This window comes from Falco rusticolus, chromosome 5 (genome assembly GCF_015220075.1).
Source record: "Falco rusticolus isolate bFalRus1 chromosome 5, bFalRus1.pri, whole genome shotgun sequence".
In the NCBI taxonomy this organism is placed as follows: Eukaryota; Metazoa; Chordata; class Aves; order Falconiformes; family Falconidae; genus Falco; species Falco rusticolus.
Window position 1 is genome coordinate 55,550,257 of NC_051191.1, and position 25,659 is coordinate 55,575,915.

At 58.0% G+C, this 25,659-nt stretch overlaps 1 protein-coding gene across 1 annotated transcript; it reads left to right on the forward strand.

The window, feature by feature from the left end:
* Positions 1 to 15,448: 15,448 nt before the first annotated feature.
* Positions 15,449 to 25,659, forward strand: SHISA8 (shisa family member 8). Its single transcript, XM_037387395.1, has 4 exons — positions 15,449 to 16,580; positions 23,852 to 23,976; positions 24,086 to 24,226; positions 24,847 to 25,659. Exons 1-4 carry the CDS (start codon positions 16,033 to 16,035, stop codon positions 25,161 to 25,163), a joined length of 1,131 nt encoding a protein of 376 aa, XP_037243292.1. The 5' UTR covers positions 15,449 to 16,032; the 3' UTR covers positions 25,164 to 25,659.

Below are 25,659 nucleotides of genomic sequence, written 5' to 3' on the forward strand. Positions count from 1 at the left end.
ATATTTTGATAATTTTTCAAATTTTTTTGATTGTGTTTTCCCTAGCTAAGATATTTGCCTTCTCTGTGAGCATTCCCAAGGGTGTCTGTCAAGGACCACAGCCCTCTCTGAGGGGGCCCAGTCTCCTTCCCTGGAGAAGGTCAGGGGCAAAGGATGTGCACAGCGGGGATGGCTGTGGCTGGTCACCCTTGCTGGCCTCTCATGGCCACTATTGCCCTCCCCTGAGGGTGGTCCTGGCTTATTTGCAGTGGGAGATGCTGAAAGTACTTCCCGTTCCAAATGAGAAAGAGCATTGTTTTGACACTGGGCAATCCTGTTGTAGAGGGTCAGAAAGGGCTGGAGCAGTGGGTTGGGATGAGGGGGAAGGAAAGACCCATCACGCCCCTCCCAAGCCCCCCACAGATCCCTCCAGCCCTGCCCCCTCAATCCTCAATCCCCTCCTGACAAATTCCTTCCTGTCTCTGCTCCCCAACCTCACTGCTAATATCAAAATTAAATCTATAAATGCTGTTGGGGTGACACATATCACAGCATATTCCCAGTAAAGTCTCTCTGGGTTTCTGGTTTGCTATTCAGCTCCTCAGTTATTTATCTCAGCAAGGAAACAGGGAAACAAACTCAACGAAGCAAACTTTGTGCCCTGTAGTGACACCGTGAGTTATTAAAAAAAATAATAAAAAATCCCCAATGAGTCATTTAAGATGTATTTAATCAGCTCTAACCATAGAGGCAATAGTCATGACTAGCTGCTTACTGCCAGCATTGGCTGGGGAGGGCCAGTGGCAGGGCTGAATCCGGATTCCTCTGTGGCATTTCCCAATGGGGATATTTGTGGGGAGTCCTGCTGGTGGAGGGTAAACCCAGAATGTCCTCCTTTACAGTTTAGAATGGTTGGAGTGTAATTGTAAACTCCCCGTAACAAGGAAGATGTCTGAGGTGGCAGAATGCAGGGATGCAGGGGATGTGAGAGGTTATAGAGACTGTAGTGGGATGCAGGGGATGGAAGGATGCAGGGGATTCAGGGGATGCCAAGGGGTGCAGAGGGATGTGGGGGATGCAGAAAATGCAGTGGATGCAGGGATGCAGATGGAGGGGATTGGGGGGATGCAGGGGATACAGGGGATGTGTGTGGGATGCCCATGTGCATGGGCACATTGTGCCAAGGGGCTGCTGAGAGCCCTTTGCAGGGACTTGGAGAGCAGTGGGGTGTGTGCCAGGCCAGTTCCTCAGGAGCCCTGCTGACCTGTCCCCAGGACTCCCCTGCCCACCTGAACCCCATCCCAGCTCTGATGCTGAATGGCCACAGGGGTAGCAGTGAAAGACCCCCCTAAACGCCAGCTCCCCATGATGTGCATCCACCACAACCAACTGGGCACTGACCCCCTGCTCAGGAGAGACCACCCTGCCCCTGGGACTCACTTTCTGTGAGAATCCCCTGCCCCTGCAACCTGCTGCCTCTTGCACCTCTCTGCTCCCTCAGCTGCAGGGACCCGCTGGGACACATCCTGTGTCCCTGCTCCCAACCCAGGGAGGGGCAGTGGCAATGCAGGAGATGGCTAAAGGCTGCGCAGGGAGTGTGTACAGCCCAGTATGGGTGGGATCCAGTAGAGAGAAACTGGGGCAGAACTGCTGTCCTGGGGGTTGTTAAGAGCAGCTTATCTTTAGCTCATCCCTTGCTTTCAGCCCAAATCCAGAGCCATCCGCAGCTAAAATGCTCGTGCCTAAATTGTGATGTCCTTTGAACTCAGGTTTATGTGCACCGCAGTGGGGGAAGTGCTGAAACTGTCTTGTTTCAAGGGATGCTCTGATCCGTCCTCCTGTCCCTGCTGAGGGCACCCACAAAGCCCGAGCAACAGGGTGGGTCCATGCAGAGCCCTGCAGCTCCCCAGCTCTGCCCTTCCCAGCCCTCCCACCTCTCCAGTCCTCTGCCCTGGAGCCACAGAATGCTCACTTGGGCAGCACTTAACCCCTCGATCTGCCACCCCTGGAGCTGGGCGCAGCCAGCAAGCTGCTCTCCTCGCATGCCGCCGGCACACCGGGCTCCGCTTCAGCTTGAATGCTGGGAAAAGCAAAGGGCATAATTTTAGGAGAAGCGTGTGAAATGTGTTCTGGCAGATCAGCCGAAGAGCTCTCCAGCGAAAGGAAAGCATTAACATTTGCAAAAGGTCCTTGCAACAAAGCAAAAAACTCCCAGTAGGCAAATCCAATGTGAGGTTGTACAAGCCACAGGATGCAGACAGGGGTGGGACAGGTGCACTGGTTTGGGAATGGTCCAGGAGTGTCCCAGGAAGGAAAGGTCCCTGGGCAGGAGTGTTACACAGGTGGGATGAAATGGTGGAGGCAATTGGAGGCTGGAGGGACCGCGGGCTCCTGACTGGGATCGACAGTGTGCAGAGGTGCAAGGGGATGGGTTTAGAGCTGGTTGGGACAGGATCTCCCCTGGGCCTGAGCTCCTTTTCTCTGCCAGCCCCTCTCCCCTACATGATGGATTCAGAGAGAAAGGAGGGGGAAAAAAACCCTGAAGCCTGCAGCCTGTGACTCATCCTTACTATATTTGCACTTATTATTAGAAAGATGAAAATATAGTCAGAGCTGGAATTACAGATTTAGTAAGCAGGACTGCCTATTTCAGCATATACTGCTTCTCCCAATAACTCTAACGCTCCAGGAGACCAACTTACACCCTCACTAGCATCAAGGCATTGTCCTACACCGTCTGCTTATATACATCTGGGTGGATATATTAAACGAGCAAGTCCTTCAAGGATGGCAACATTTGGGTTCCTGGTGGTGCTGCTCAGCACACTGTGCAACCGACCAGCACCCGTAAACCTCTGCCTCAACATTCAGCCTCCTGCTAACACTCACCCAGATTTTGGAGATATATTGGTCCATGAAAGCTGTAGGCAGGAGAGACTTGTTTGCTTTCTGCTTTACAAACCTCCTCCATCCTTGGCAGGGAGCCTGTGCCAAGGGGGAAGAGGGAGAAACCTCGAGCTTGCTGGCTCCTTGCTGTAACTTGCCCCTTTTCCCAAGCCCCCAGCTTCTTGTGGACAAATTGTTAACAAATCCCACAAGGGCTGAGTGCCGACTTCTTGAACCCAGGTGTCTCAGAAACCATGCCCGGCCCGATGCCAGCTCTTGTCCTTGTGCCTGGCCAGTGAGCTCTGCACCCCCCAGAGAGCGAAAGTGGCTGATGTCTCCCTGTGACAAGGCTCTGCACTACCCCATGTGAGGAGACCTTCTGCCATCCGTGAGCCTGGGCAGCCTGCCTGAAGGCCACAGCATCCTCCTGCACTGGTTTTTCCACCCCCCTGGACTGCTGGCTGTGGTCAAGTGGCCAGGGTATGTGCTGCAGCCTCCTTGCTTGATTCAAGATCTTTTGGTTTGCTAAGAAACCAGGATCATTGTGGCTGCCTGCGAAAGATGTTTTCCAAGGTTTAATAAAGCGGCAGCCAGTGTGTGACCTGCAGAAGAGCAAACAAACTACCAGGTGCCAAGTCCGGCTGCTGGTCTCCAGCATCATGCTTGCAAAGTTCAGTGTGCTGAGCCTGCTCCGAGTGCGAAAGCTCTCAGGTATGCCAGCATGGAGGGGCTGGCAAGGCAACACCAGAACCCTGCCACCAACCTGGAAATTTGGGTGGGTTTTCCCATGAGAAGACAACATTGTGTCTGGAGCAGCTCAGGCCAGGGAGATGAGCATGGCCTCAGGGTCAATCCCTCCAGCCACCACAGCCCACGACGGGATGTGACCCCAGCAGGTCACACTGCAGCAACACAGACACTTTGGCAGCAGTGCAGTGACCCGTGTGGCTGAGGCTTGTGGGGTACATGTCCTTGCATGATGCTTTTCTCCTTTGCTGGCAGTAAGGGAGAGCCAATGCTTTTGGGGGGGGATTTTCTGATTGCTTTGGTGCCAAGGAGGGAAAGGGAGGGTTCCAGGAAGCCAGCTCTTGGGATCATGTATGGCAGGAGGATCTAAGCAGAGGAGCCCTGATGTCACCATGTTTGCTGTGAGAGACACTGGGGGACTCCACCTTTGGGATTGCAAAATACTGGGTGACCCCAACTGTTCACTGGAGAGTTGATGGCACCCCTATTTCTGTCCCGGCCTCCTAGGGAACATGTTGGAAGTATTTTTATCCTCCTGCCGGCTCCCTTAGTCACCGGTGCTTGCTTTAAGTGGGTCAAGAGGGAATAAAGATGCTGCAGCCCTTGGTCCCTCACTCCCTATCTCGGAGCATTTTTATCAGCAGCACTGACTCGCCTTGCTCTCACACTCCGTCCCAGCCAACTGCTGCCATGGACCCGGAGACCCAGGAGAGATCTCCCCTGCTGGGGCAGTGGTAGCTGCAATTACCTTCTCATTAAAAGCCTGGTGACGAATCAGCCCCGCTATAGAGGTGCCACGTGTCAGGACAACAAGGGTCTCTCTTGGGAGGATGGGGAGGAAGGTGGCCGCCCTTATGGGGACAGAGGCAGTGTGCTGGGGCAAATGGTTGCATGGGGGAAAGGGGCAGCAGAAAACTGCATCCAAATACATGAGCACAAGGTGGTAGGGTTGGCTCTAGGGCACTGGGGGCAGGTATGGCCCCTCTGAGCCATTTTGGGAAGGGGATGATGTGCACCATGAGAGCCCACGAGATTTGCATCCACTACCAGTGAGGCTGCAGAGCAGATGTAACATGCTGCAACAGTGTTTGACATCAACAGCCCCAAAACGATGGTGATCTTCCCAGGGCATGGTGCCACTCACTGCCGTGAGTCCCAGTGCACTCTGCCACACGCATCTGTGCACCTTGTGACTGTGGTGCCAGCACCACGTTTCATGGACTTGCGTTTGGTGACCACCCCTGGGAACCACAGGAAACATCGGAGGGTTTGGAGCCAGGGCTCTGCCTGAGCACCTGCCCCTGCCCCGGCTTCAGCCCCACTGCCCTGGCACAACTTGGCTGGCTCTGCAAGCGGTGCATTGCTGTTCCAGTGGTGATGCTAGCTGGTCACGGGGTCAGGACATATTAAAGGGTTTGCTCATGAAGGGTGGCAACGGAGCCTCACATCTGCCTGCATCTGGTGTTTTGAGGCAGCAGTTTCCGCTGTGGTCACCTCTGTGGCTGACACTCAGTTTGGAGGGGACAGAGCTAGCTTCCAAGGTGACCTCAAGAGATAAACATGGGGTGAGCTGCAGCACCCAGGGGAGATTTGGGCCTAATCCTTGTGACATTTTACACCCAGAGAGAGAAAAAAACATCAGGAGACAAGCTGGGTGCAGGGGATGCGATGGCTGACAGAACCAGGCAGTCGCCTCCATCATATTTAAGGGAGTTCGTTTTCCTCCTGTCTCCTCAGATCTGTCCTCCCGCTCTGCTTGCACAGAGCCACGCTGCACGGCTGCCCCGGGGAACAACTGAGGGGAGGGGGACCAGCTCGTTGTGAGACATCCTGGAGAGGAGCCACAGCTCCAGGCACACCGTGCGGGTGGGGATGCGTTCCCCAATGTGAGCCAGATGGAGAGTGGGGGGCCAGCAGCCTGCTGGAGACCCCCACCATGGGCAGGGGGAGTGGGATGGGTGTCAGCAGCCTGTCTTTCCCACTTGGGTGGGAAAGCATCTTTGCTGCAGGAAGAGACTGCAAAGTCCTCCCAGCCATCCCATGGGGCCCTGGCACAGTGCCATCCTCGGGCACCTTGAGGCGGGAGCCAGGCCTGTGGAAAGCCAAAAGCTGGCATAAAGATGGTGAGTCTAAAAGAAAGAAAACGAAAAAAGCAAAGTCTTAGGACTTATCTTATTTCATCTGCAGCTCCTGAGCCTTCAGGCTACATTCATTTTACCTTTGCAAGACTTTGTGAGCAGAAGGACTAGAAGCATATGTCTTGCTAATGAAGGCAGAGCCCCACAGGCACTTTTGTGTGTGGGGAACCTGGCAGGGCTTTTGGGGCTCCAGACCCTTAGATTTCTAAAGCCACTGAGCTCCCTCATATGGACAGGGAGGGGGAAGTGGCACAAGAGTAGCCGGTGATGGCAGCACGGCTTGCAGAGGCATCCATCCCCTGAGGCAAAGCTGGTGCAATGGGGAAATGTCTCTGGCAATGATGTGGAAGACGGCAGAAGGGCCACTCAGGTGTTGCTAATTGTTAAGACTGAACCTTTTTTGTCTTAGCAATTCGGCTGCTTGGCAAGGCATGACATTTCCCCACTGCCACCATCCCAGCTGCCCCTTCTCCCACCGGCCCTGCTGCCTGCTGAGGGCGGGCTGGTGGTGGCCGCTGTCACCATGCGGCCAGCAAACAGGGCTGAAAGACAACCTGGAAATGTGAGCTAAGCATTTAAATATGAGCTCAATGCTAAAACATTCCCTGACCCTCCGAAGAGCCCTCTGGTACGAGCCATCTCTGATGCACACACCACTTCCCTGCTGCAGGATGGTGCAAGTGTCTGGTGTTTTCTCCTTCACCTAAAGCACTGGAAATAATTTAGCTAGAGCAGCCCCAAGCAGCCAACCCTCCCCACGAAATGGGGGCTCCAGCCTTCATTCAAGAGGGAAAAACTGGGGCAAGAGAGCTCCCACATTTCTAAATGCTTAACGCCTTGTGTCCTCCATGCCTTCCAAAATCAGGGGCCCAAGGTCTTATCTCAGGCTTCTAATCACCAAGGGAGCAGAAATCGTGCCTGTGGTAACATGGCAGCTCTGGGGCACACCAGGGAGTGGTTTCCTGATCCAGCTTTGCTCTGCCCCAGGGTCCGGTTCCACCTCCTCATGGCCCAGGCAAGACCCTGACGAAGGGACCCTCTTGGCCAAGCTCCTCTCCCAGGACCCAGCTCAGCATGCAGCCTCCTCTTCCCCAGCAGTGCCAGGGTCAGCTGCTCCATCCTTAAAAAGGATGGTGGCCGGGAGTTTTTACACCTATTTTGGACCTGACCCAGGACTGCTGGGTTCTCTGTGCTGCTGGCAGTAGAAGGGAAACTCACTGCTGGTGTACGCCAAGTGCTTATTTTTCTCCTTGCTTTTGCAATTACCTCTGCTGGTTGTGACAAATATTGGCAAGCTTTAAAAATTAGCAGGGCAGCCACCCTGCATTTAAGCCCATCACCAGCCAGGTTATGAGCATCATCATGCTCTGCCCACAAAAGGCCAGCAGCTCATGCTGAGAAACAACACGGAGGGCAGAAAGCAAAGGGCAAGACAAATGGCAGCACCAGCAGGCGACTGCACAGGCTGGTCATGGGCTCTCGCCCCAAGATGAATGTCCATCAGTGAGAGCCCCATTTGGGGGGATGACTGGGACATCTCTCTCTGCAGCAACTATAAGACTGTGAACTAGTCCTCCAAGAGGAGTGACATCTGCCCTGCACAGGGCCTGGGAGGCACGAACACAGCTGTCCCCACCAGGCTGCACACCTTCCTTGCCCGCAGTACGTGAGCCAGCACACAGGAGGCTTCACCGTCCCATCCACCCACACCCTGCCGCCGCGCTCGGGAGGCTGCAGAAGTGAGAGCAGACCTGTCACATCCTCCGCCCTGAGCCCATTCTGCTGCTTTTGGCATGTTTTTAATGCTGCTTGGCTTGGTCCAGCCTGACATGCTCCTATAGCTATATATGTCTCTCTGCCTGGATTTTCAGGTTTTCTCCAGTTCTTCTTAATTTAGTCCTGTTCCTCCCATTGCACATTTTCCTTCTTACCTTGTCTTTTGTGGAGCTGCAGGCAGTTACTGAGCCCCTTGTCCAGCCTTGACACTTTACAAACCTCACGTAAATCTTCAGAAACAATTTGTTGGGAGTCAGTATCTAGCCGTTTTTTCCTTCCCTTCTTTTCCCCAAGATTATCCACAAATCCCTGTATCCCTGGTGCCAGGAACTTCTGCTGTCATCTGTCCTCTGGTACCTTGCATCCCTGGGGTAGGTGTACCCACCTGATGCCCTTCCATTTGTCTCAAAGCTGCTCACTAATCTGCTGTCCTCTTACCTATAGACTGTACCAAGCCATGCCAGCCTTCCCCCTTCCTCACATTATAAGGAATTTTTTTTATCCCCAAGAATATTTGCTTAAGCTAAATCTCACCCTGCCAACTTGTAATGGCCTTTTGCTCTATGCAGTGGCTGACACGTGTCAAGGGATGGCCCATTGCCCCCTGACAAGACAGGGAGGCAGGAGGGATGTGAGATCTCCAAGGTGCAGAGACAACCCAGCCCCAATACCAAAGCTCTTCTGCTGTCATTAGAGATGGTGGCAACACTAGCAGCAAACAAATTGCATTTCAAAATTAGTTTCAGAAAGGTACAGTGACTATTTTGCATTTTCCTGGGCTGCACTGCTGAGGAGTGGGACGGAGCGGGTGGCTGAGTCTCGACAGAAGAGTCTTTACACTCCTGGTTATTGCAAGTGATGAGCACTTACTTGGGTTCAAAGGAAGCCGAGGCTAGCTCAGGAAGGAGATACTCTTTGAGAGGTACCAAGGCCAAGAAGCAACCCCTGGGTCAGGAGTCCTCCAGCTCCAGGTGGCTGGAGGCAAGGAGATGGCTTGGGAAAAGTCTCATTAAGCACTTGCCCTCCTACTGGCTCCTCGGCATCTCCATTTGGTCACTGTCAGAGATGCTTCCTGGGGCTCGACAACCTCTTGCTCCTTCTGAGGGGCTCAAAGTCACAAGGGCTTCGGCTGCTGTCCCTGGGTGACAAACATAGGACTGGTTTCACCCAGAGCCCTGCTGCTGGTGGCATCTGCCCTGTCCCTGATCTGGTATTTGGGAGATGGAATGAAAATGCCATATCCAGTGGGAGCACCAAGGTGACTCCTGGTTGCTGCAGCAAGGCTCCTGCTGGCATGGCACAGGGACGGTTCCTACAGGATGGAAGCGGCACACTTGATTTTTAGTCTCCCAAAAGATAGAGGCTTATTGCACAGCGAAATGTCACCAGGTTAATGACAGGAGACCTGAAGGAAATCCCTGATGCTAATAGCATTAGCGTCTTCAGCAGATCTCACTCACAAAGACGGATCATGCCAAAACAAAACTGGCTCGAGAGCCCATAGGCTCCCAGTGGGCAAGGGAGCTCTGCCCACAGCCAGCCCTGATAGCAAAGCCCTCTTCCTCCTCTCTAATCCGGGGAAAAGAGACATCAAAGGGCAAGCACATCCATCCTGGGACTGCTCTTGGGAAGCCAAGGATGAGCACATGGTCCACTGCTGGAGAGGGGAAGAGGCAGCTTGGCACATGTCAGTACCCAGGAAAGGTGGCCAGAGGAAGGTGATGGTCCCAAAGGCAGCATGCTGCTCCATGCGGAGGTGGTGCATGTGGGTGACATGTCCGCACCTCTGTGTTTTCTTTACCTTCTTGGTCACCCTCATCCTCTGCCATGCAAAAAGCAAGTCTGATCTACTGAGGGCCCCCTCCCCTTCCCATATTAGTTAAGGACCTCTCCTGCCTGCTTCTGCTCACGAGCCTTCCCCAATGACTGCCCAAAGCCCCTTTTTCTCAGCACACACCCCTGATTGCTTTTTCACCCCTTTGCATCTCAAGCAAGGGCAGGAGCAGGAAATCTGGGACCAGCCTTTGCTGGAAAAGGGTTATGTGAGAAGAGGGGAGTGCTGAGCCCCTCCCCTGCTGGAGGAGCCCATCCCCCTGGCGTGGGGCAGAACAGAGGGAGGAGGTGGATGGACTCCTCCTGCCGATGTCCCACTAGCTACCCTCTGTTTGCACACTGAAATGCTGTCCTTGTCGAAGAAAAGATTTCATTTGCTTGCTGGGAGGTTTGCAAGCACTGGGCAGCCCTGTTCGGCTGCCCGCCGGCTGCCCTGGCCAGCCTCCCCGACACACGACACATGGGCAGATCTGCTGCTCCAGCCACTCTGGCCACTCCCTGGGGCTCTCCCAGCCACAGCATGTCCACCCGATCCCTCCCTGAGATGACCACCAGCACAGAGCCATGCAGCACATGCCTGCACCCCTCTGCCGTACACTGACACACGCATGCACCACTGCACCAGGTGCTTATATGCATGTGCATGCCCACACACATGCAGCCCCCCACCATGTATTTACACACATAGACATGCACCTGCATGCACCCCCCTACATGCATGTGCAACCACTACCCCTGCCATACACTCAGACACACACATCCCATGCACACACACATTTACATGGCTGTGTCCCATTCCATACACCCTATTCCCTGTGCTCATCGGCACTTAGACCCTGCTACAACTGCACACGCAGTTATACCCACCTGGCCCAGACCGGAGCAGGGGTGACAAGCCCCCGCACATCCCCTGGTGCCTGGGGGTGAGGAGGGGCAGCTGGTTTGCATGGAGGCATCCCACTGTGCCGGCCATGCAGTGCTGCCTCACAGGCTCTAAGTTGAGCATCCCATGGCACCTGAGCGTACCTGGCAGCCGGCTGGCGCCTGTGCCAGAGCCTGAGCTTGGCACGGCCGCCCTTCCCGAGGAGAGGCTCTGCCTGCTGCTGCCGGTCTGCTGCCGGGATGGCACACCACACGCTGCTCCCAGCCATATGGCCTCCTCCTGCCGACTCTGCCTCAGCCACCGGAACAGGTGCCCTAAATCCACACACACCCCCCACTCCCCACCCCCCACAAACACCAAGAGCTCACTCTACTGCCACTGCCATCCCGGGCCCTGAAGCATGGGGGGGAATTGTTGGGTCCCTTTTGCTGCCACAGCCTGGTTTTTATTGCTCCATAGCTGGCAAAAGCATCCGGGGCTGGCCCTGCTGTCTCCTGCCTGTTCTGCAGCAGACCACCCTTCACACACAGTGGTTTCCCCCAGCCCTGGGTATGCCCTGCATGGGGACAGCTGCTTTCTCATCTTTTCTCCATTTGGGTGCATTTTTGCCCTAAATGATTGCAGTTTGAATCAGCGCCTTGCGTGAGGAGTGGTCGGGGGTAGGAGCGGCCAGGGGTTGGGAGGGGCAGCACAGCCAGGGATGCTGCAGCACTGCCGGGTGAGCTGGGCTGTGCACCACCACCTCCAGGTGTGCTTATATGGCTTTTTAATGCTCGAAAAAGCTGGTGGAAACTTGATTTAAACAGGAAAGCAGAGGATGGTGGGGGTCCCCCCAGGATAGTGGCAGGGACCGGCCCCGCACAAGCCCAGCATTGGAGGGAGGTTTGGGGCTGGGCTGTTCTTGCTCCTCTCACAGGCACCGGTGAGGGGACAGCTTGGGGTCCAACTTCCCACCAGCCACCCCAAAGCTCAGATGAGCGTAAAGGGGGCTGCAAAGACCCCACACCCATCCACAACACAATCTGCAGGCCACGTCAGCAAAGGCCCTGGGACCAGAGAGCTGCTGGGTACTGAGTGCCTGCACAGGGGGTGCATTTACCAGCTCAGCCCCCGCCACCAGCACAGTCTCCGGGATTAATCCTAACTGCAAAGTCCATACACAGCCAGCCCTGACAGGATCCTGGGGGTCACAGTCAGTGCTTGGAGGCCTCGGCAGCTGCATCTGGGGGCATGGCTGCTCTTTAACAGTGGCAGCTGGGGGAACTCGGGCTGCCAGCCCAGATCATGCTTGCCCATACTGCGGCATAAATTAAAAATAAACCCTTGCTTTGAGCTGATTTTCTCCTGATTCCTCTGGATGTCATTTGGGTTTGAATCCAACCACCTCTGGGAAGCTGGGAGCTTGCAAATCTTGACTTTTGAATGTTTGCAATTATGATTGTAATGGTAAAGGCACATATGCTTGTGTTCTCTATAAGCCATTATGAGGCACAGTTGCTCTTTTACAGCCGTTTTACAGCCAGAGCATCAAGTGCAGGCAGGGGAATAAAATCCTCGTGCACATTGGGCTGGAAATAAGGTGGCTGGGGGCTGCTCCATGCTCTGCCACTGCATCCCTGTGCAGCCCCACCCAGTGCATTGAACTTTGCCCTGTTCTAGCTCTCCATCACCACCATCAGAAGCTCAAGAGCTCCTTTGGGTTCCCTCATCCGTTGAGCCCATGGGGATGTGTAGAGGGGAACAAAACCTTACTGTGTGTTAGCCCAGCACCTGACCCTGGGGATCCCTCATGCCAGTCCTAGGTCTGGGAAAACTGAGGACTTCCCAGAAGAACGCTGATGGCCAAAGAAAATTCCCCCATAGTGAAGACAAATGCAAGGAGAGCCTCTTCCCCAGCTCTACCCTTGGCTGAAACAGCACCAGCTTCAGTAGCTGAAGTTTTGGAGGGGAGCAGGTCTCCTGGGGGATGGCAGGAAGTGCCGGAGATGCCAGTGCCCCATGTACCCCCAGGGACTGTGACAGGAGCTCTGCCTCTCCTCTGCCTCCAGGCAGGAGATAGCATCACAGGGCGTGCTGGAAGCTCTTCCTGACAGCCTTCCTTCGCCTTCAGCTCTTCTCAGCTGACAATGTCGAACGTTAGCTGCTGATTTGCAAGCTGCAAAACCCGCTCCACAGCGCTCTGCGGCAGGAGGTGCTGGCTGGCAGGAGCCCTCCTGTCCTGGCACAGCCCTTCGACATGGGGCATTCACCCCACGGCAGCATCCTTTCCTCTGTTCACCCCTCAGCCCAGAGGCCAGCTTGATCCTGCACGGCAAAAATCACTTCTTGGGGCAAATGTCTCGGATTCTCTGGTTCTAGGAGGGGATTCCTGGGTAGCTTAGGGGCTCCAACCACCTGCTGCTGGCTTTCCCCAGGAGCTGATTGCACCCCAAAGCCTCCCATGCTCAGGGAGTCTCCCAGGGCTTTGCTTTGCATTGGTGACATAGTGATGGCTCTTTCCTCCTCTTCAGCCAGGGGCCTAGCAGCTCTGCGTGGCTTGCACCCCTGCGATCGGCAGGGATCTGGTTCTGTCAGGCTCTCTGGCTGTGACAGAGAGGATCTCCTCCAGATCGCCATGCCCTGCCAGAAACAATCTGTTTATAGTGTCAGCGCTCAGTGTATCCTTCCCTGCTTGGTGCTGAACCGCCCATATCCTATTTCTGCAGGCACAGAGACACCCTTCTGTAGTCTGGGTGGCATTGTCACTGCAGGGGATATTTCCATGACATCCTTCAAGGCTGGTGGCCAAAGACTAGCAGAGCTCCTCTCCCAGATTCCCATCCCCAGAACTGCCCGCGGATGTTGCAAGCACGTCCTTTGCTTTTTCTCTGGAGGTCCCTGCTGACCTGAATTTTCCTACGGGTCCTGCTGCTGATTCCTGGGGATGTGAGAAGCGTGGGTGCCAGGATACAGGATTCCCCTCACACAGCCCCCTCCTTTGTGGGATGCAGCTAGTGGCTGGGGCACTTATTTGAGGAAGACAAGCTGGTGGCTCAGGTTGCCTGCAGCCCCTGGTGCCAGCACCATGTGGAGCCAGCCCCTGCCAGGTCCTGCCTTGCACACCGGGGACATGCAGGGGACATGCTCCTCCATGCCATGCCCTTGGGTTTGGTTTCCTTCTGGGTTGATGCATGCAGCTAATGTCTGTGAGTGGCTCTCCCTCCCTCCCTCTCGCTCCCAGAGACCCTTTAAATCAGCTGCTTCACACTCAGTGAACATCCTCTCCCCTTTAAAACCATCCCCTTTCTCCCAGGTCATGCCAGGCAACCATTTTCCAGCAAACTCCCCGATTTTGGCCAGTTTTTCGCTTTGCCTGCTAACAGCCTGCTAAACCCTCTGGGCCCCCGGGGCGGCTATGCTCACATACGTCGGCAGCTATTGGCAGGCGCCTGGGAAATCATTACTGGCATTACCTGGCCGGCTGGCAAACTTTGCTTGTGCAGCTGTTCTCAAGGCCAACATTGATGTGGGTTATTAGTGCTAACGACCCCCATGTCTGTAACTTCCAGCCAATGGGGCTTTTCATCAGAGAGCCCCTCTGAGATTAGGGGAAAGCATGGCTTTTGGAGACGCGTGCTTTTCTTCCACCTCACTGGCTTTTTATCTCTTTTGGGAAGCTCTGGAGGCTACAAGCTACCTTACCTAATGGATCTCTATTAGGTTGCGGCACTGGGGGCCGATCGGACATGTCCCAGGCTCCAGCTGCTCTCTTTATCCGTTTTCCATGTCTTTGGCTTTTGCCAGCCTCCAGATGGGAAGCGGTCGGGGGGCTGCAGGGCCCAGGCTTGGTGACTGGGGAGAGGATACTTTATCCCCTAAATCCCTCCTGCAGCAAAACATGGTAGCACTTCATACTCACTGGAGGGGGGAGTTGTTTGTGCAAAGCTCTGGCCTGAAACATCCTTTCACCATGATGCGCGGGGAGGAGGATGGTGGTGCATTTCTTCCCCCTGTGCAGCACATGGTGCATCTCTCTCCTACCCAAGCCACTCACAACAGCCAGCTCCAGCCCCACACACCCACGGGAAGCTGCCCAAGTCTGTAGCCAGGGTGATTGTCTGCAGGAGCTCTGTGTCATGAGACCCTCAGCCTGCCACCTGTGGTGGGGCAGGTAAGGGATACGTCCTGAGGACAGGCTGGTCCATGGGGCCTCAGCATTGGCCCAAAGGAGGCACCTGTCAGAGGGAGAAGAGCCTCCCCAATCCATTTAATCCCACCTCCATCATTACAATGTCTTTTTGCATCACTGCTTGCTTGGGGGCTGGGGTCTCCCATGCCGGCCCTGTGCAGCCCAGAGGCAGCCCTGTCCCCCAGGTTAGGGTACCGACAGGACGAGGCAGGATGAGGCAGTACCCAGCCTCTCTCTCCTAGAGCACGGAGGCAATGATTTGCCCAAGGAGCTAGTGATGCTGAATTTGTTGTCTTTCCCTGGGGCAGGATGCAGGAATGTCTGGAGATGACAAGGCTGCAGCCACAGCTCCCACGTGTTGCTGCCCCTCATTCCGGCTCACCCTTGTCCCAGGCTGCATAACATGCCAGTGCTGGGCAAGGGGATTGATGGCACCTCCATTTCCCCCACCCTGCCTTTGCCACAACAGCCCCAGAGCAGGGAAAGCAAACCCACACTTCTGGGAAGAGGACCTGGCAGTGAGGAGTAACACCACTTTCATGGGCAGCACCAGCCGGAGAACAGAGCCGTGGGTGCGTATCACTCAGAGAGGCCCAGACTCTGAAGCACAAACACGGGGCCCACCAGTGCCTTGCTAAAAATCTTCACAGGTCTGGGAACGATGCCTCTCTGAGGGTGCCCCCGTAGCCCCCCACTTCACCCGTCCTGCAGCCCCCCCGTGCACAGCTCCCCTTGGGGGGATGCTTTGATACTCACCCAGGGCTGGGGCTGCTGCTCTTCCCCCATCCCGGCGTGGCCCCCAGCCGCGGGGCTGCAGGAGGGCACCCCACCGCCCCAGGGGCTGCGCCCTCCAGCACACACCCCTCCGGCACCCCAAAGTGCCAGCCTGGCGCCCCGCCGCTCCCGCCCCGGAGAGCGGGGGTCTGGCAGCGGGGGTGGGGGGTGCTCAGGGGGCAGCGTGGGGCGGGTGCCACGCGTGCCCGGCCGCCCGCGGCGGCAGTCCGACGGGGAGGGCGGGCGTCCTGCCGCCCGGTGGCGGCGGGGAGCCTGGCAGAGGACTCGGTGAAGGACCTTCTCCGGTTTCCTCGGGAGGCTGTCAGGCGGCGGGGGAGCCGAGCCCCCCGCGCCTCGCTGGCCGCGCCGGCTCCCTCCCCCCGCCCTCCCCCTCCTCCTCCTCCTCCTCCCGCTCCTCCCGCCCCGGTGCGAAGGGCTTTCGCTGCTTTTCCCCGCTCGTTCCTCCCTCTCCCCTCCGCGGAGCGCGGTGCCGGGAGGCGCGGGCAGAGGCGCGGGGATGGGTCGGCCACCGGCCCCCAGCCCGCCCGCCCGCCGCCGCCGCCGCCCGCCGCCGCGCCCCCTCCCCGGCCGGCGGGAGAGGGCGGCTCTCCCCCGCCGCCCGCCGCGCCTCCCGCTCTGAATTGCTGCCCGTCGGCCGGCCTCGGCAGAGGCGGGGAGGGGGTACGTCCCCTCGCACTTTCCCCCCGCCCCCACTTCTTTCCCCCCCACCTTTTTTTTGCCTTCCCCCCCATCACCCCCACCGCCAGCCCATTTCTCCTCCACGGGGGCTCTTCGGCGGCCATGCGGCCGGTCCCGGGCGAGCGGCTTTAACTCGCCCCCTCGCCCGGATGGCCCCCCGGAGCCGCGGGCGGATGGAGCCGAGCTACGTCGTGGGTATCTGCTGCCTGGTGCTGCTGGAACCGGGCCGGGTGTGGAGCGGCGAGCCCAGCACCGGGGGGCCCGGTGAGAGCGGGAACGGCAGCCAGGCACCGGCGGCGGAGACTGCGGCTCCCGCGCCCACCGGGGCAGCACCGCCGGGCGGGGACCGCTGCCGCGGTTACTACGACGTGATGGGGCAGTGGGACCCGCCGTTCAACTGCAACGCCGGCATCTACCAGTACTGCTGCGGGACCTGCGGGTACCGCTTCTGCTGCCAGTTCAAGCCCGGGCGCCTGGACCAGAGCGGCTGCTCCAACTACGACACCCCCAACTGGGTCAACACGGGCCAGCCACCCACCCGGGTGGACGAGACCCCCGAGGACCCCACTCGTGACAAGACCAACATGATCGTCTACATCATCTGCGGCGTGGTGGCCATCATGGTGCTGGTGGGCATCTTCACCAAGCTGGGCCTGGAGAAGGCGCAGGGTCCCCAGACAGAGATGACCGTCTCCAGGTAAAGGGGTCCAGTCCCCCCACCCACCCCACTCAATTCCCCCATGGGTGGCAGCCCAAGTCCCTAGCCCCTTGTGCAGGCTTAACCCTGGCTTCACCCTGGGGCTGCCAGGAGGGTGAGGTGACACCCAAACCCCCCATCCCGGCATGCTGAGACACCACGGGGGTGGGTTGGCTGCAGCCCCCCCAGCCTGTCCCAGCGTGGAGGGCTGCTAGCTAGGACAGCCTCCACGAGAAGGGGTGATCCTGTCACCTCTCAAAATGACCTGCTCTGTCCCTTGAGGAGGCCTGTCCCTGGCTCAGGAGAGCTATCCCCATCGGCCAGTGGGGTGGGTGACATGTGAGCTATAGGACATGGCTTTTCCCCTGCTCCCACCCGCAAACCAAGCTGTGGTTCCCGATATGTGGAGAAGGCAAGAGCAGGTCTGACTGCGTGTGGGGCAACTCGGGACCACAGTCCCTTTGGGCTCAGCATCGCTTGCAGTGTGGGGGGAGATGAGATGGCAAAGACAGCTCTGCTGTGGCTGCTGCGCCTCCTCGGTGTGTGTGTGCACGCGTATGCACATGCGCTCGCGTGTGTGTGTGTATGTGTGTGCATGGGTGTGCACAGGTGCCTGCCTCTGGTCACTGGGGTGGGACATTGCCTTTTCAAGAGGGTACCAGGCTGGACACCTCCTGGGGCTCAGCCTCCAGCGGAAAGTTGGACAGCCTCACCCTGGCCCCCACACCCTATAGCTCCTGCCGCTGGCTTTTCAGCCCACTCCTGGGGCTGAGCACAGGGCTGGTGGTGGGGAAGGTCAGGGTGCCAGGCACAGATTGGCACTGGAGACCCTCTGCGCCTCCCCCAGCTCCTGCTCGGCTCCTGTGGCCATCGGTGCGTCTTCCCCTCTCCCTCCTGCACCAGTCCTGGCTCCAGATACATGCTTCTCACCCCATTTCAGGGGTCTACTCTGCATCTTCCCGGTGAGGACCTCGAGCCTGGCAAGAAATCCATTTTTATGCCATTTTGTTCATGGATTTTAGCTTAAAAAACCAAACAAACAAAACAAAACAGGGCTGGAGGAAATAATTTCACTGGGATGATCAGGGAGCCACCCGCATTGCACCCCCCAGCACAGACACCCTCTCTCCTTCCCCTGGGGTGCCCATGTCCCCCTGCCTGCCTGGGGCTTGGGCAGCCACTGGGTTCTGCACCCTGACTCCAGACCCACTGCACCCCATAGTCAGACCCACCTCACTCCTTGCACCCACCCAGGGGAGCAGGGGCTGACACTCCCCCCACCCCCCCCCCCCCGCTTGGAAGAGGGTCGTATCTAGGCATGGATGGGGGTCGCAGGGCCCTCCTGAGCAGTGCAAAGCAGTTTTAGGGGATCCATGCTGCGGTCCCCCTTGGCAGGGAGCCTGGCAGGGTGCTGCTGCACACCTCCCCCCCACGTCACCTGAGGAAGCTCTGGCATCTTGACAAGATCAATACGGCCTCTGCCAGCCTCCCTGCCTCCCGACTCCCCTTCCACTTGCCCGCCATCGTGTCTTTTTTTTGTCTCCCTCACCGACCTCCTGGGAAGGAGATACTGTGCTTGGGGAGGGGTCGGCTCCCAGGATGCCTGGACCTGGGTCCTCGTTCCCTGCCAGTGGGTCTTGCCTTCTTCCATCACCAGCTGCCAGCAGGACTGCTGCCACTCACTGGGGAGTGTTTTCTGTGGGTAGCCTCAGTTCTGTGCTGCTGGAGCCATGTGTTTCCCGAAGTCCTCCCTCCCTCTTGCCCGTGCAAATCCAAACTTTCCTGATTAGTTTGGGGAGATTGGTGCCTTTTCTTCCCAAAGCCACAGATTTTTCAGGCACTGGCACATGGACTGGAAGAAGGCGAGTTTTTCTCGCCCACTTTTGTGGCACAAAATCAGAAAGGCACTTCCATCACCGCAGAAGTCAGGTGAAGTCTCACCATCTCCTGTGCCCTATGTCCTTCTGCATAAGCCACAAGCAGCTCCAGTTCCACTGGAACAGTGACTGACAAGTCATAGCAGTGCATCAGGTACAGAGACCTGGGCACCAAGGCAGGGCTCTGGGCTGGCATGGCCTCCTGGGTGCTGGGCTGATGGAGACAGTGCCACAGGCTGGGTATATGGCACAGGCATCCAAAAAGGGATGCTGTCACCTCCATCCTGCTGTGTGCCCGCTCAGCCTGGGCAATACATTTTGTCTTGACACCTCCAAGGGAGCAGGGCTATTTCTAGCTGCCTTGCCCCTGTACCCACGTGTGGCCCAAGGCACGGCAGTACTACCTCGCCTCCCTCCCAGCGCCTCAGGTAGGAGATTCTCATTTGCTCCTTGGGCACCGCATTGTGGCCTCGGGCCAGCTCCCTGTTGCACTGCTGGCTTGGTTTCCGTTCCCATCCCTCCCTCCTGCTGGGCTTTTTCCGCTCCTGGGGAGCATTGACTGCTGACCCAGGATAGCTCACGCTGCCACTGCTTGCAGGCTTCCCACTTGTGGGGGCAAGGTCAACCACTTCTGCGCCTCCAGACATCTTTTGTCATGGTCCTGGTCCTGATCTGAGCCCAGGAAGAGTGACCAGGTGCAGAAACCCCACTAGCTCCTCCCAGATGGTGACACCTGTGCCCTGAGCCAGCTTCTCCTGAGACCCCCATGCCTCAGCCGCCTCCAACACAGCTTCTCCTCCTGGTTTTGCCTGCTGGTTCACCTAGGGAAGTGGGTGCCTGAGCAGCTGCAGCTACCTGGTGTGTCCTCCCCTCCCCATCTGCCTTCCTCCCGCAGGACTTTATGATAGCTCCCGCAAACCCCTCTCCTTCCTGCTTGGCTGACGCTTGGCACCCGTCCCCGGTACTTGCTCAGCCTGGCCAAACCCCGCATTGAGTCAGGGACACCTGCCTGTGTTTTTCTTCAGGCCTCCGATCTCCGGGGACATCAGGTCCTTGGGGCTGCTGTGATCTGGCTGTGCCCGTTGCACAAGAGCAGGCACGTGCCCTGGACCTTTCCCCAAAACCTCCTGGGGAGGGATTGCAGGTTATGGCTGGGGTGAACATCCCTATGGGAAGAGCTGGGTGAGGAGCAGCATCCTGGGGGGCAGCAGGGATACTGGAGAGGGGCAAAACAGTTGGTGGGAGCCAGTGCCCTGGCAGCCACAGTAGCTGAGACCCCAGTGCTGGCTTTTTACTCTCTGGGTCCCCTTGTGCTATTTGGGGTCCCAAAACCCAGCACCACTGTGCATCCAACTGTGCCAGGTGTTTCTCTGGCAATGCTCCAGTCCACAGCCATGACTGCAGTCAATGCCCATGGTAGCAGGTGGCAGCAAAGACCTAGAAAAGGTGTTTGCAGGCAGTGTGGCAAGTCATCACATTCCACCCTGGCTCTCTGGGGGATGAGAGAGGGGACCCAGCTCTGGCAGGGAGGGAGACCTGGATTGCTGTCCTCAGACTGGACACGATGTCCAGCCAGGTGGGCTTACTCCCACCACCCAGTGCTTTGCCTAAGCTCCGTTACCCCCAGCTGCAACTCCAGTTTTGCAAAGGCACCTTGCTACCCCCAAGCCTTCCTGAGCATCCCCGAGTGTCCTGGCCCTGGTGGGCAGGTGTCCCACAGTGCCTGCGCTGCTTGGTTTCACGGACGGGCACCCCCTGCCCCGAGCAGATGCACTGTGGGACATGGGAAACGTCCCCACCCTGGGAGGTGAACCTGATGCTCTTGCTGAGCACAGAAACAGTGTGGCCGGCTGGGGTGGCAGCCCACCCGCAGCTGCAGCATGCCATGTGTTTTTTCCACCACTGTGCCTCTACTCCAAACCTCACTGCCACCTTCTGTATCCCCTCCAAGGGTTCAGTCCAGCTCAGGGCAATGTCACTTCACCTGTCACTCCATCTCTCCTTTCCTCTGGAGGCTGCACTCCCATCTCCTCCCATCACCGTCCCCTTGCCTAGGACTTGCAGCTGCTCTCCTGTTGGGCTTGTGGGGTGTGGAGCTCAGACCTCCCAAAAGGAAGTCAGACCCTGGGCCGGGGTGCTTTGCCAGGCCCTGGGCTGTGCTCCCACATGGGCACCTCTGTTTCATACACTGGCGGCTTCCCTGGGGATGGCTTGGGAAGACCAAGCACTGCATGCTGCTTCCTGCTGGGGAGCTGACTTGGCTTCTGTCGCTGCTCCTGGATCTCCCACGTCACTTGGTCTCAGGGCTCATGCCAGGCTGGTTTGGGGGACCTTGGTTGCACCTGTCGGCACAAGCAGGCTTGCCAGGGAGGTGGCTGCATGACTGTGCTCAGGCAAGCTGAGTAGCAAGCAACCTTCCCACGTGGCCCTGTATGCTCAGCATCTGTGGCCGTGCTGGTGGATGGAGGCCTCAGTGGTGCTGATCATTAGTGTTTTGTTGCAGACAAGGAGTGGAGGTTTAAAGCCGCATCTGCCCTGTGTTCCCTACCTCCATCTGCAGCCTGAAACTACCTTGGAGCCACAGACTGACAAGTGACTTAGGGAGATGTGGCCTGACCTTCCCCAGGGCCCCTAGCCATGGGACTAGGCTAGGACTCATAAGACCCCCAAAAGTACGTACGGTGAGACAGCAGGTCCTTAACACCGCGTCACCCTCAAGGTCCACCTCTTTGCACCAGGCTCCCTGAGGATGGGGAGGGGGCGTGCAGCCCTGGCTGATTGCACATCTTGGTGCAAGTCGAGGGGGTGAATCCGGGTGTTGCCGGCACTGAGGGCTCGTGCATGCTTCTCACCTTAGCAAAATAGCTCACTAAGAGCTGCTTGTGCCATTATTGTTAATTGTTATCGTGCACATGTGGAGGGCAGGCTTAAGAGAAAGAGCACTGATGGATTTATCTGGAGAGGAAGTCACAGATAAAGGATTGCTCAAGCTTCAAAATAGACCTGAGGGGAAAAAAAAAAAAAAAAAACCCAAAAAAAACCCACCACAACTTAAAAAAATAGGTCAAATCACGTTGAACTTCCTGGTGAAACAAGCCTGTTTGAGTGCTGGGCCCCAGGGACAGGCGAGAGCAGGCAGTGGCCAGTGGGGAGGGGGCAGGCAAGCAGTGCACCTCAGGGAAGGTGGTAGCTGATGGCACAGCAGCTCCCCAGGTTCACAGTCAGTGCCCACAGTCTCAGGGGACCTGTCTTTCCCTTGCCCTGCCAGGGCACAGCCCACCACCCACCCAGGCTTGTGCCCAGAGTTTCTCAGGGTGCAGCACCCCTGGCCAAAGGAGCCTGGCTGGGCTCAGAGCTGGGCCAGTCAGCTGCAGGAGGGCTCCTGGGGAGGTGTGGGGTTTGAATAGCTGCAGGATGGAGATGCCATGGCCTCTCTGGGCAGCTTGGTCCAGAATTTGACTACACTCGCAGGAAAAAAGGTTGTTTCTTCTGTTTAAACAGAATTTCCTGTGTTTCAGTTTGTGCTAGTCACCTCTTGTCAGCCTGTCATTGTCCTTGTTGCACCTTCCCTTCAGATATTCACACAGATTGATTAAGATCCCCCTGAGCCTTCTCTTCCCAAAACTGAACAGTCCCAGCTCTCCCAGCCTCTCCTCAAGAGAGAGATGTTCCAGTCCCTTCATCATCTTTGTGTCCCTTTGCTGGACTTTCTCCAGTATGTCCATGTCTCTCCTGTACAGGGGAGCCCAGAGACGGAGCCAGCACACCTGCTGGCATGCTTTGCCTAACGCAGCCTCAGGGACTGACCATTCACCGCCTTTGGCCCAAGGGCACACTGCTGGCTCATGGCCAGCTTGGTGTCCACCAGCATCCTCAGGCCCTTTTCTGCCAAGCTGCTTTCCAGCTGGTCAGCCCCTAGTATATACTGGTGCCAGGGGTTATTGTTCTTCCCTCATTTCAATTTGTTCGGCTTCATGAGTGTCCTGTTGGCCCATTTGGAAATTAAGTGATCCCAGGGGGGTGTTATCCAAAGCTCCCCAAGAATGATGTGAAATTAACCCAAAGGGCAAGCAACTCTCCCTTGTAGCTTTGCTCTTGCCTTCGTCCTATGATGTTGACTGGATCCAAACTGGGCAGGAAAACGTCCCAGGAACAGCCCTCAGGGCCTCTTGAGCATCTGCACCTGTGGGCATAACCCACTGCTTTCCCTGTTGATCTCACTGCCTTCCCTGGCAATTCCCCACACTGGGTTCACTAAAATGAGCGCTCCAGAGCCATGAGCTGACACATCCATAGTCAGGATTATTCCCCCCTTCCACTCCAATTTGCATTTATGCACGTTGAATTTAATCTGCTGTTTATCGTCCAGCCACTTGCTAACTGTGAGCTCCTGCCGCAGCTCCTGGTGTGTGTCTGTGAGACAGCCAGAGCCTTCGAGGTGCAAGGCATGCTGACAGTGAGCTGGGGATTAGGGAGCCAAGAAAAGCCCCGACTGGACACTGCTGTGCCCTTGCAGTCACACAGGACCGGTCTCTACAGGGGGAATGACATGTCTTCTCATTGTGAAGCCCCATGCCAACAACAGCATCCTGGCCAGCGCCACAACTTGCTGCCAAAGGCTGCAACACTACTTGGGCATGCCCTGGTCTGGCATTGCCGATGTGCCCTGCTCTGGCACTGTCAGTGTGCCCTGCTCCGGCATGGTCGATGTGCCCTGCTCTGGCACTGCTGGCATGCCCCAGTCTGGCATTGCCAGTATGCCCTGCTCTGGCACTGCCAGTGGGCCACATCTGCAGCATCTCTGTCCACAAATGTTAAAAGAAATAGGGCTTTATCTTATGTAATGGTGTTTAATGTTTAATGCCGTTACTTATAAGGAGGGCGTTAAGCTGCCACTAGTTCGTCCTCCTCCCTGAAGAGGCACAAGTGGCCTCTCTAATCCTTTCCTCGGGCTCTTCTCCACTTTGAAGGGACTTTGAGGGGACAAAGCGTCCCCTCCCTTGTCCCCTCCCTCCACCAGGCTCTCAGCTCTGGGGTAGCATCCCTGAGGCGTTGTTCTAGCCACTGTCAGTTCGGCTTCCTCCGACTCTGTTCGTAGTACCCTTGCAGCCCACTCCAAGTCACATTTTTCCCTCACTGCCCTCACCTGCTGATGCTCCCGGCTCCAGGAGGGCTCAGCCCCAGCCAGACCCCAATTCACTGGTGGGGGGCTCGCCAGCCTCCATGCAAAAGCTAGGTCAGAAGCCTGGGTGCACTACTTGCTCCCAGCAGACATTTCCTAGCCCCAGACTACCCGGCTCTGCCTCCAAAGAGGGGGGGTGTCGGGGCTGGGATTCATTAGTGGGGCCAGGGGAGTGGGGTATCGCCCTAACAGCCCTTCACCCCTCTTCCCAGGACACTGACAGACCTGCTGAAGCAGCCGGGCCTTGGCCCCTCTGAGCATGTGGACGGTCTCATGGGGGGCATGCAGGTCCCACTGGGCGAGGGTCTGGCCCGAGGTTCCCCCAGGAACAGCACAGGTAAGCACTAGCACGGTGGGGGAAAGTAAGTTCCCTTGGGTGAGTAAAGGCAGTGGGCAGGCACTGCCTGCGGCTGACCCCCCCGCCCGCCTGCCTTTGCCCCCCCCAGACAAGCCGCCCTTGAACAACGCAGTGGCCATCGCCCCCCCGCTGGGGCGGCCCCACGGCCACGGCAAGAGCCTGCCCCTGGGCAGCAGCCTGGGCACGCCAGCCCCTGCCTACACCGCCTACACCACCCTCAAGGCTGGAGGTGAGTGCCACTGCCGCCGGCTGGGGTAGCAGCTGGGGGGGGGATGCACCCCAGGGACCCTGCAGATGGGGTGGGAGGGGTGGGAGGCTCACCGAGGGGCACAGGCAGGATGAGCACCCCTGTCCCCCAGGGCTGCCGGGGCGGCTGCTCGTGGGGGAGGCTCTGCAGCTCCCCCCCGCCCCAGCCAGGCAGCGCCTTGGATCCCACAGGGACCCGCTGCCCACCCCAGCCAGTCAGAGCTGGGGACGCGGCTCAGCCGTGGGCTTGGCAGCGTTCAGTTTACGGTTGGACTCAATGATCTTAAAGGTCTTTTCCAACCTAAATGATTTTATGGACCTGCTGCACCCCCCACGCAGTCAGCACCCAGGACCCCCAACAGACGCGCAGCACTGCCCACCCAGCCAGAGCTCAGGATCTCGCATGCACACGCTACGGTGTCGAATGAATCGGTGCCCAGGACCTCCCAAACCCCACAGCACCCCTCAGCAATCCACGGCCAAGATCCCCCCGCACCCAGGATCCCACCCAGAGCCCCCGCCCCCCCCCCCGGCCTCCCCCCAGTCCCGAGGGCCGGTGGAGGGCTGTACCTGTGGGGTGACACCGCACCCCTGTCCCCACAGAGAGCGCCCCCGAGGACTTCTACAGGCGGTTCGGGGGGCCAGAGGTGCCCCCCACCAGCACCCTGCCCTTCTTGCCCACCGAGGGCCCGCTGCTGCCCGAGAGCTGCCCCACAGCCAAGGCCAAGGGCCCCAAGCTGCCGGGGGGCCCGGCCTTCCCGGGGGGCTGGGAGGGGGCCCCCCCCCGTGGCCCCCGCCGGCCCGGCCTGGCCACCCTGTGCCCCGAGGGGCCGCCCGAGGCCTTCGGCCCCAGCGCCCCGCTGTACGGGCAGCCCCCCCGGCACCTCGCCACCAACAGCAAGACCGAAGTCACCGTCTGACAGCTGGCACCATCGGGGACCGGGGCTGGGGCTGCCCCTCACCTGAGCATGCTGACGGCAGAGCATCCAGGTCCTACCCAGCTGGCCGCGGCGGGACGAGCGCCGTCTTGTCTTCCCTCTCCTGGGGATGGGGGCTGCCGGCTGCGCTTCACCCCGAGGCGGCACTGTGGGCCAGGCTGTCCCTCTCATCCGGGCAACAAGTCTCAGCCAGCCTCAGCCTGTCCCATGAAGAGGCTGAGCCGGCGGCACACTGGCAGAGCAGTGCGTTGCTCAGGGGATGGGGGGTCCGATGCCAGCCCCCAGGGATGCGGGGGGATGTCCTGCCGGGGCCAGGTACCCCCACCTTGCTCCCGCGACCGGGTAGGAGAAGAGCAATGGACTCAAAGCACCGTCGCGGTGCTGCCGGCAGAGCCCAAGCAGCCTCCTTCCCTCCCCAGCCTCCCATTCCCCACTGTCCCAGCCTCCACCTTGTCAATAAATAAACCATTAAACTGTA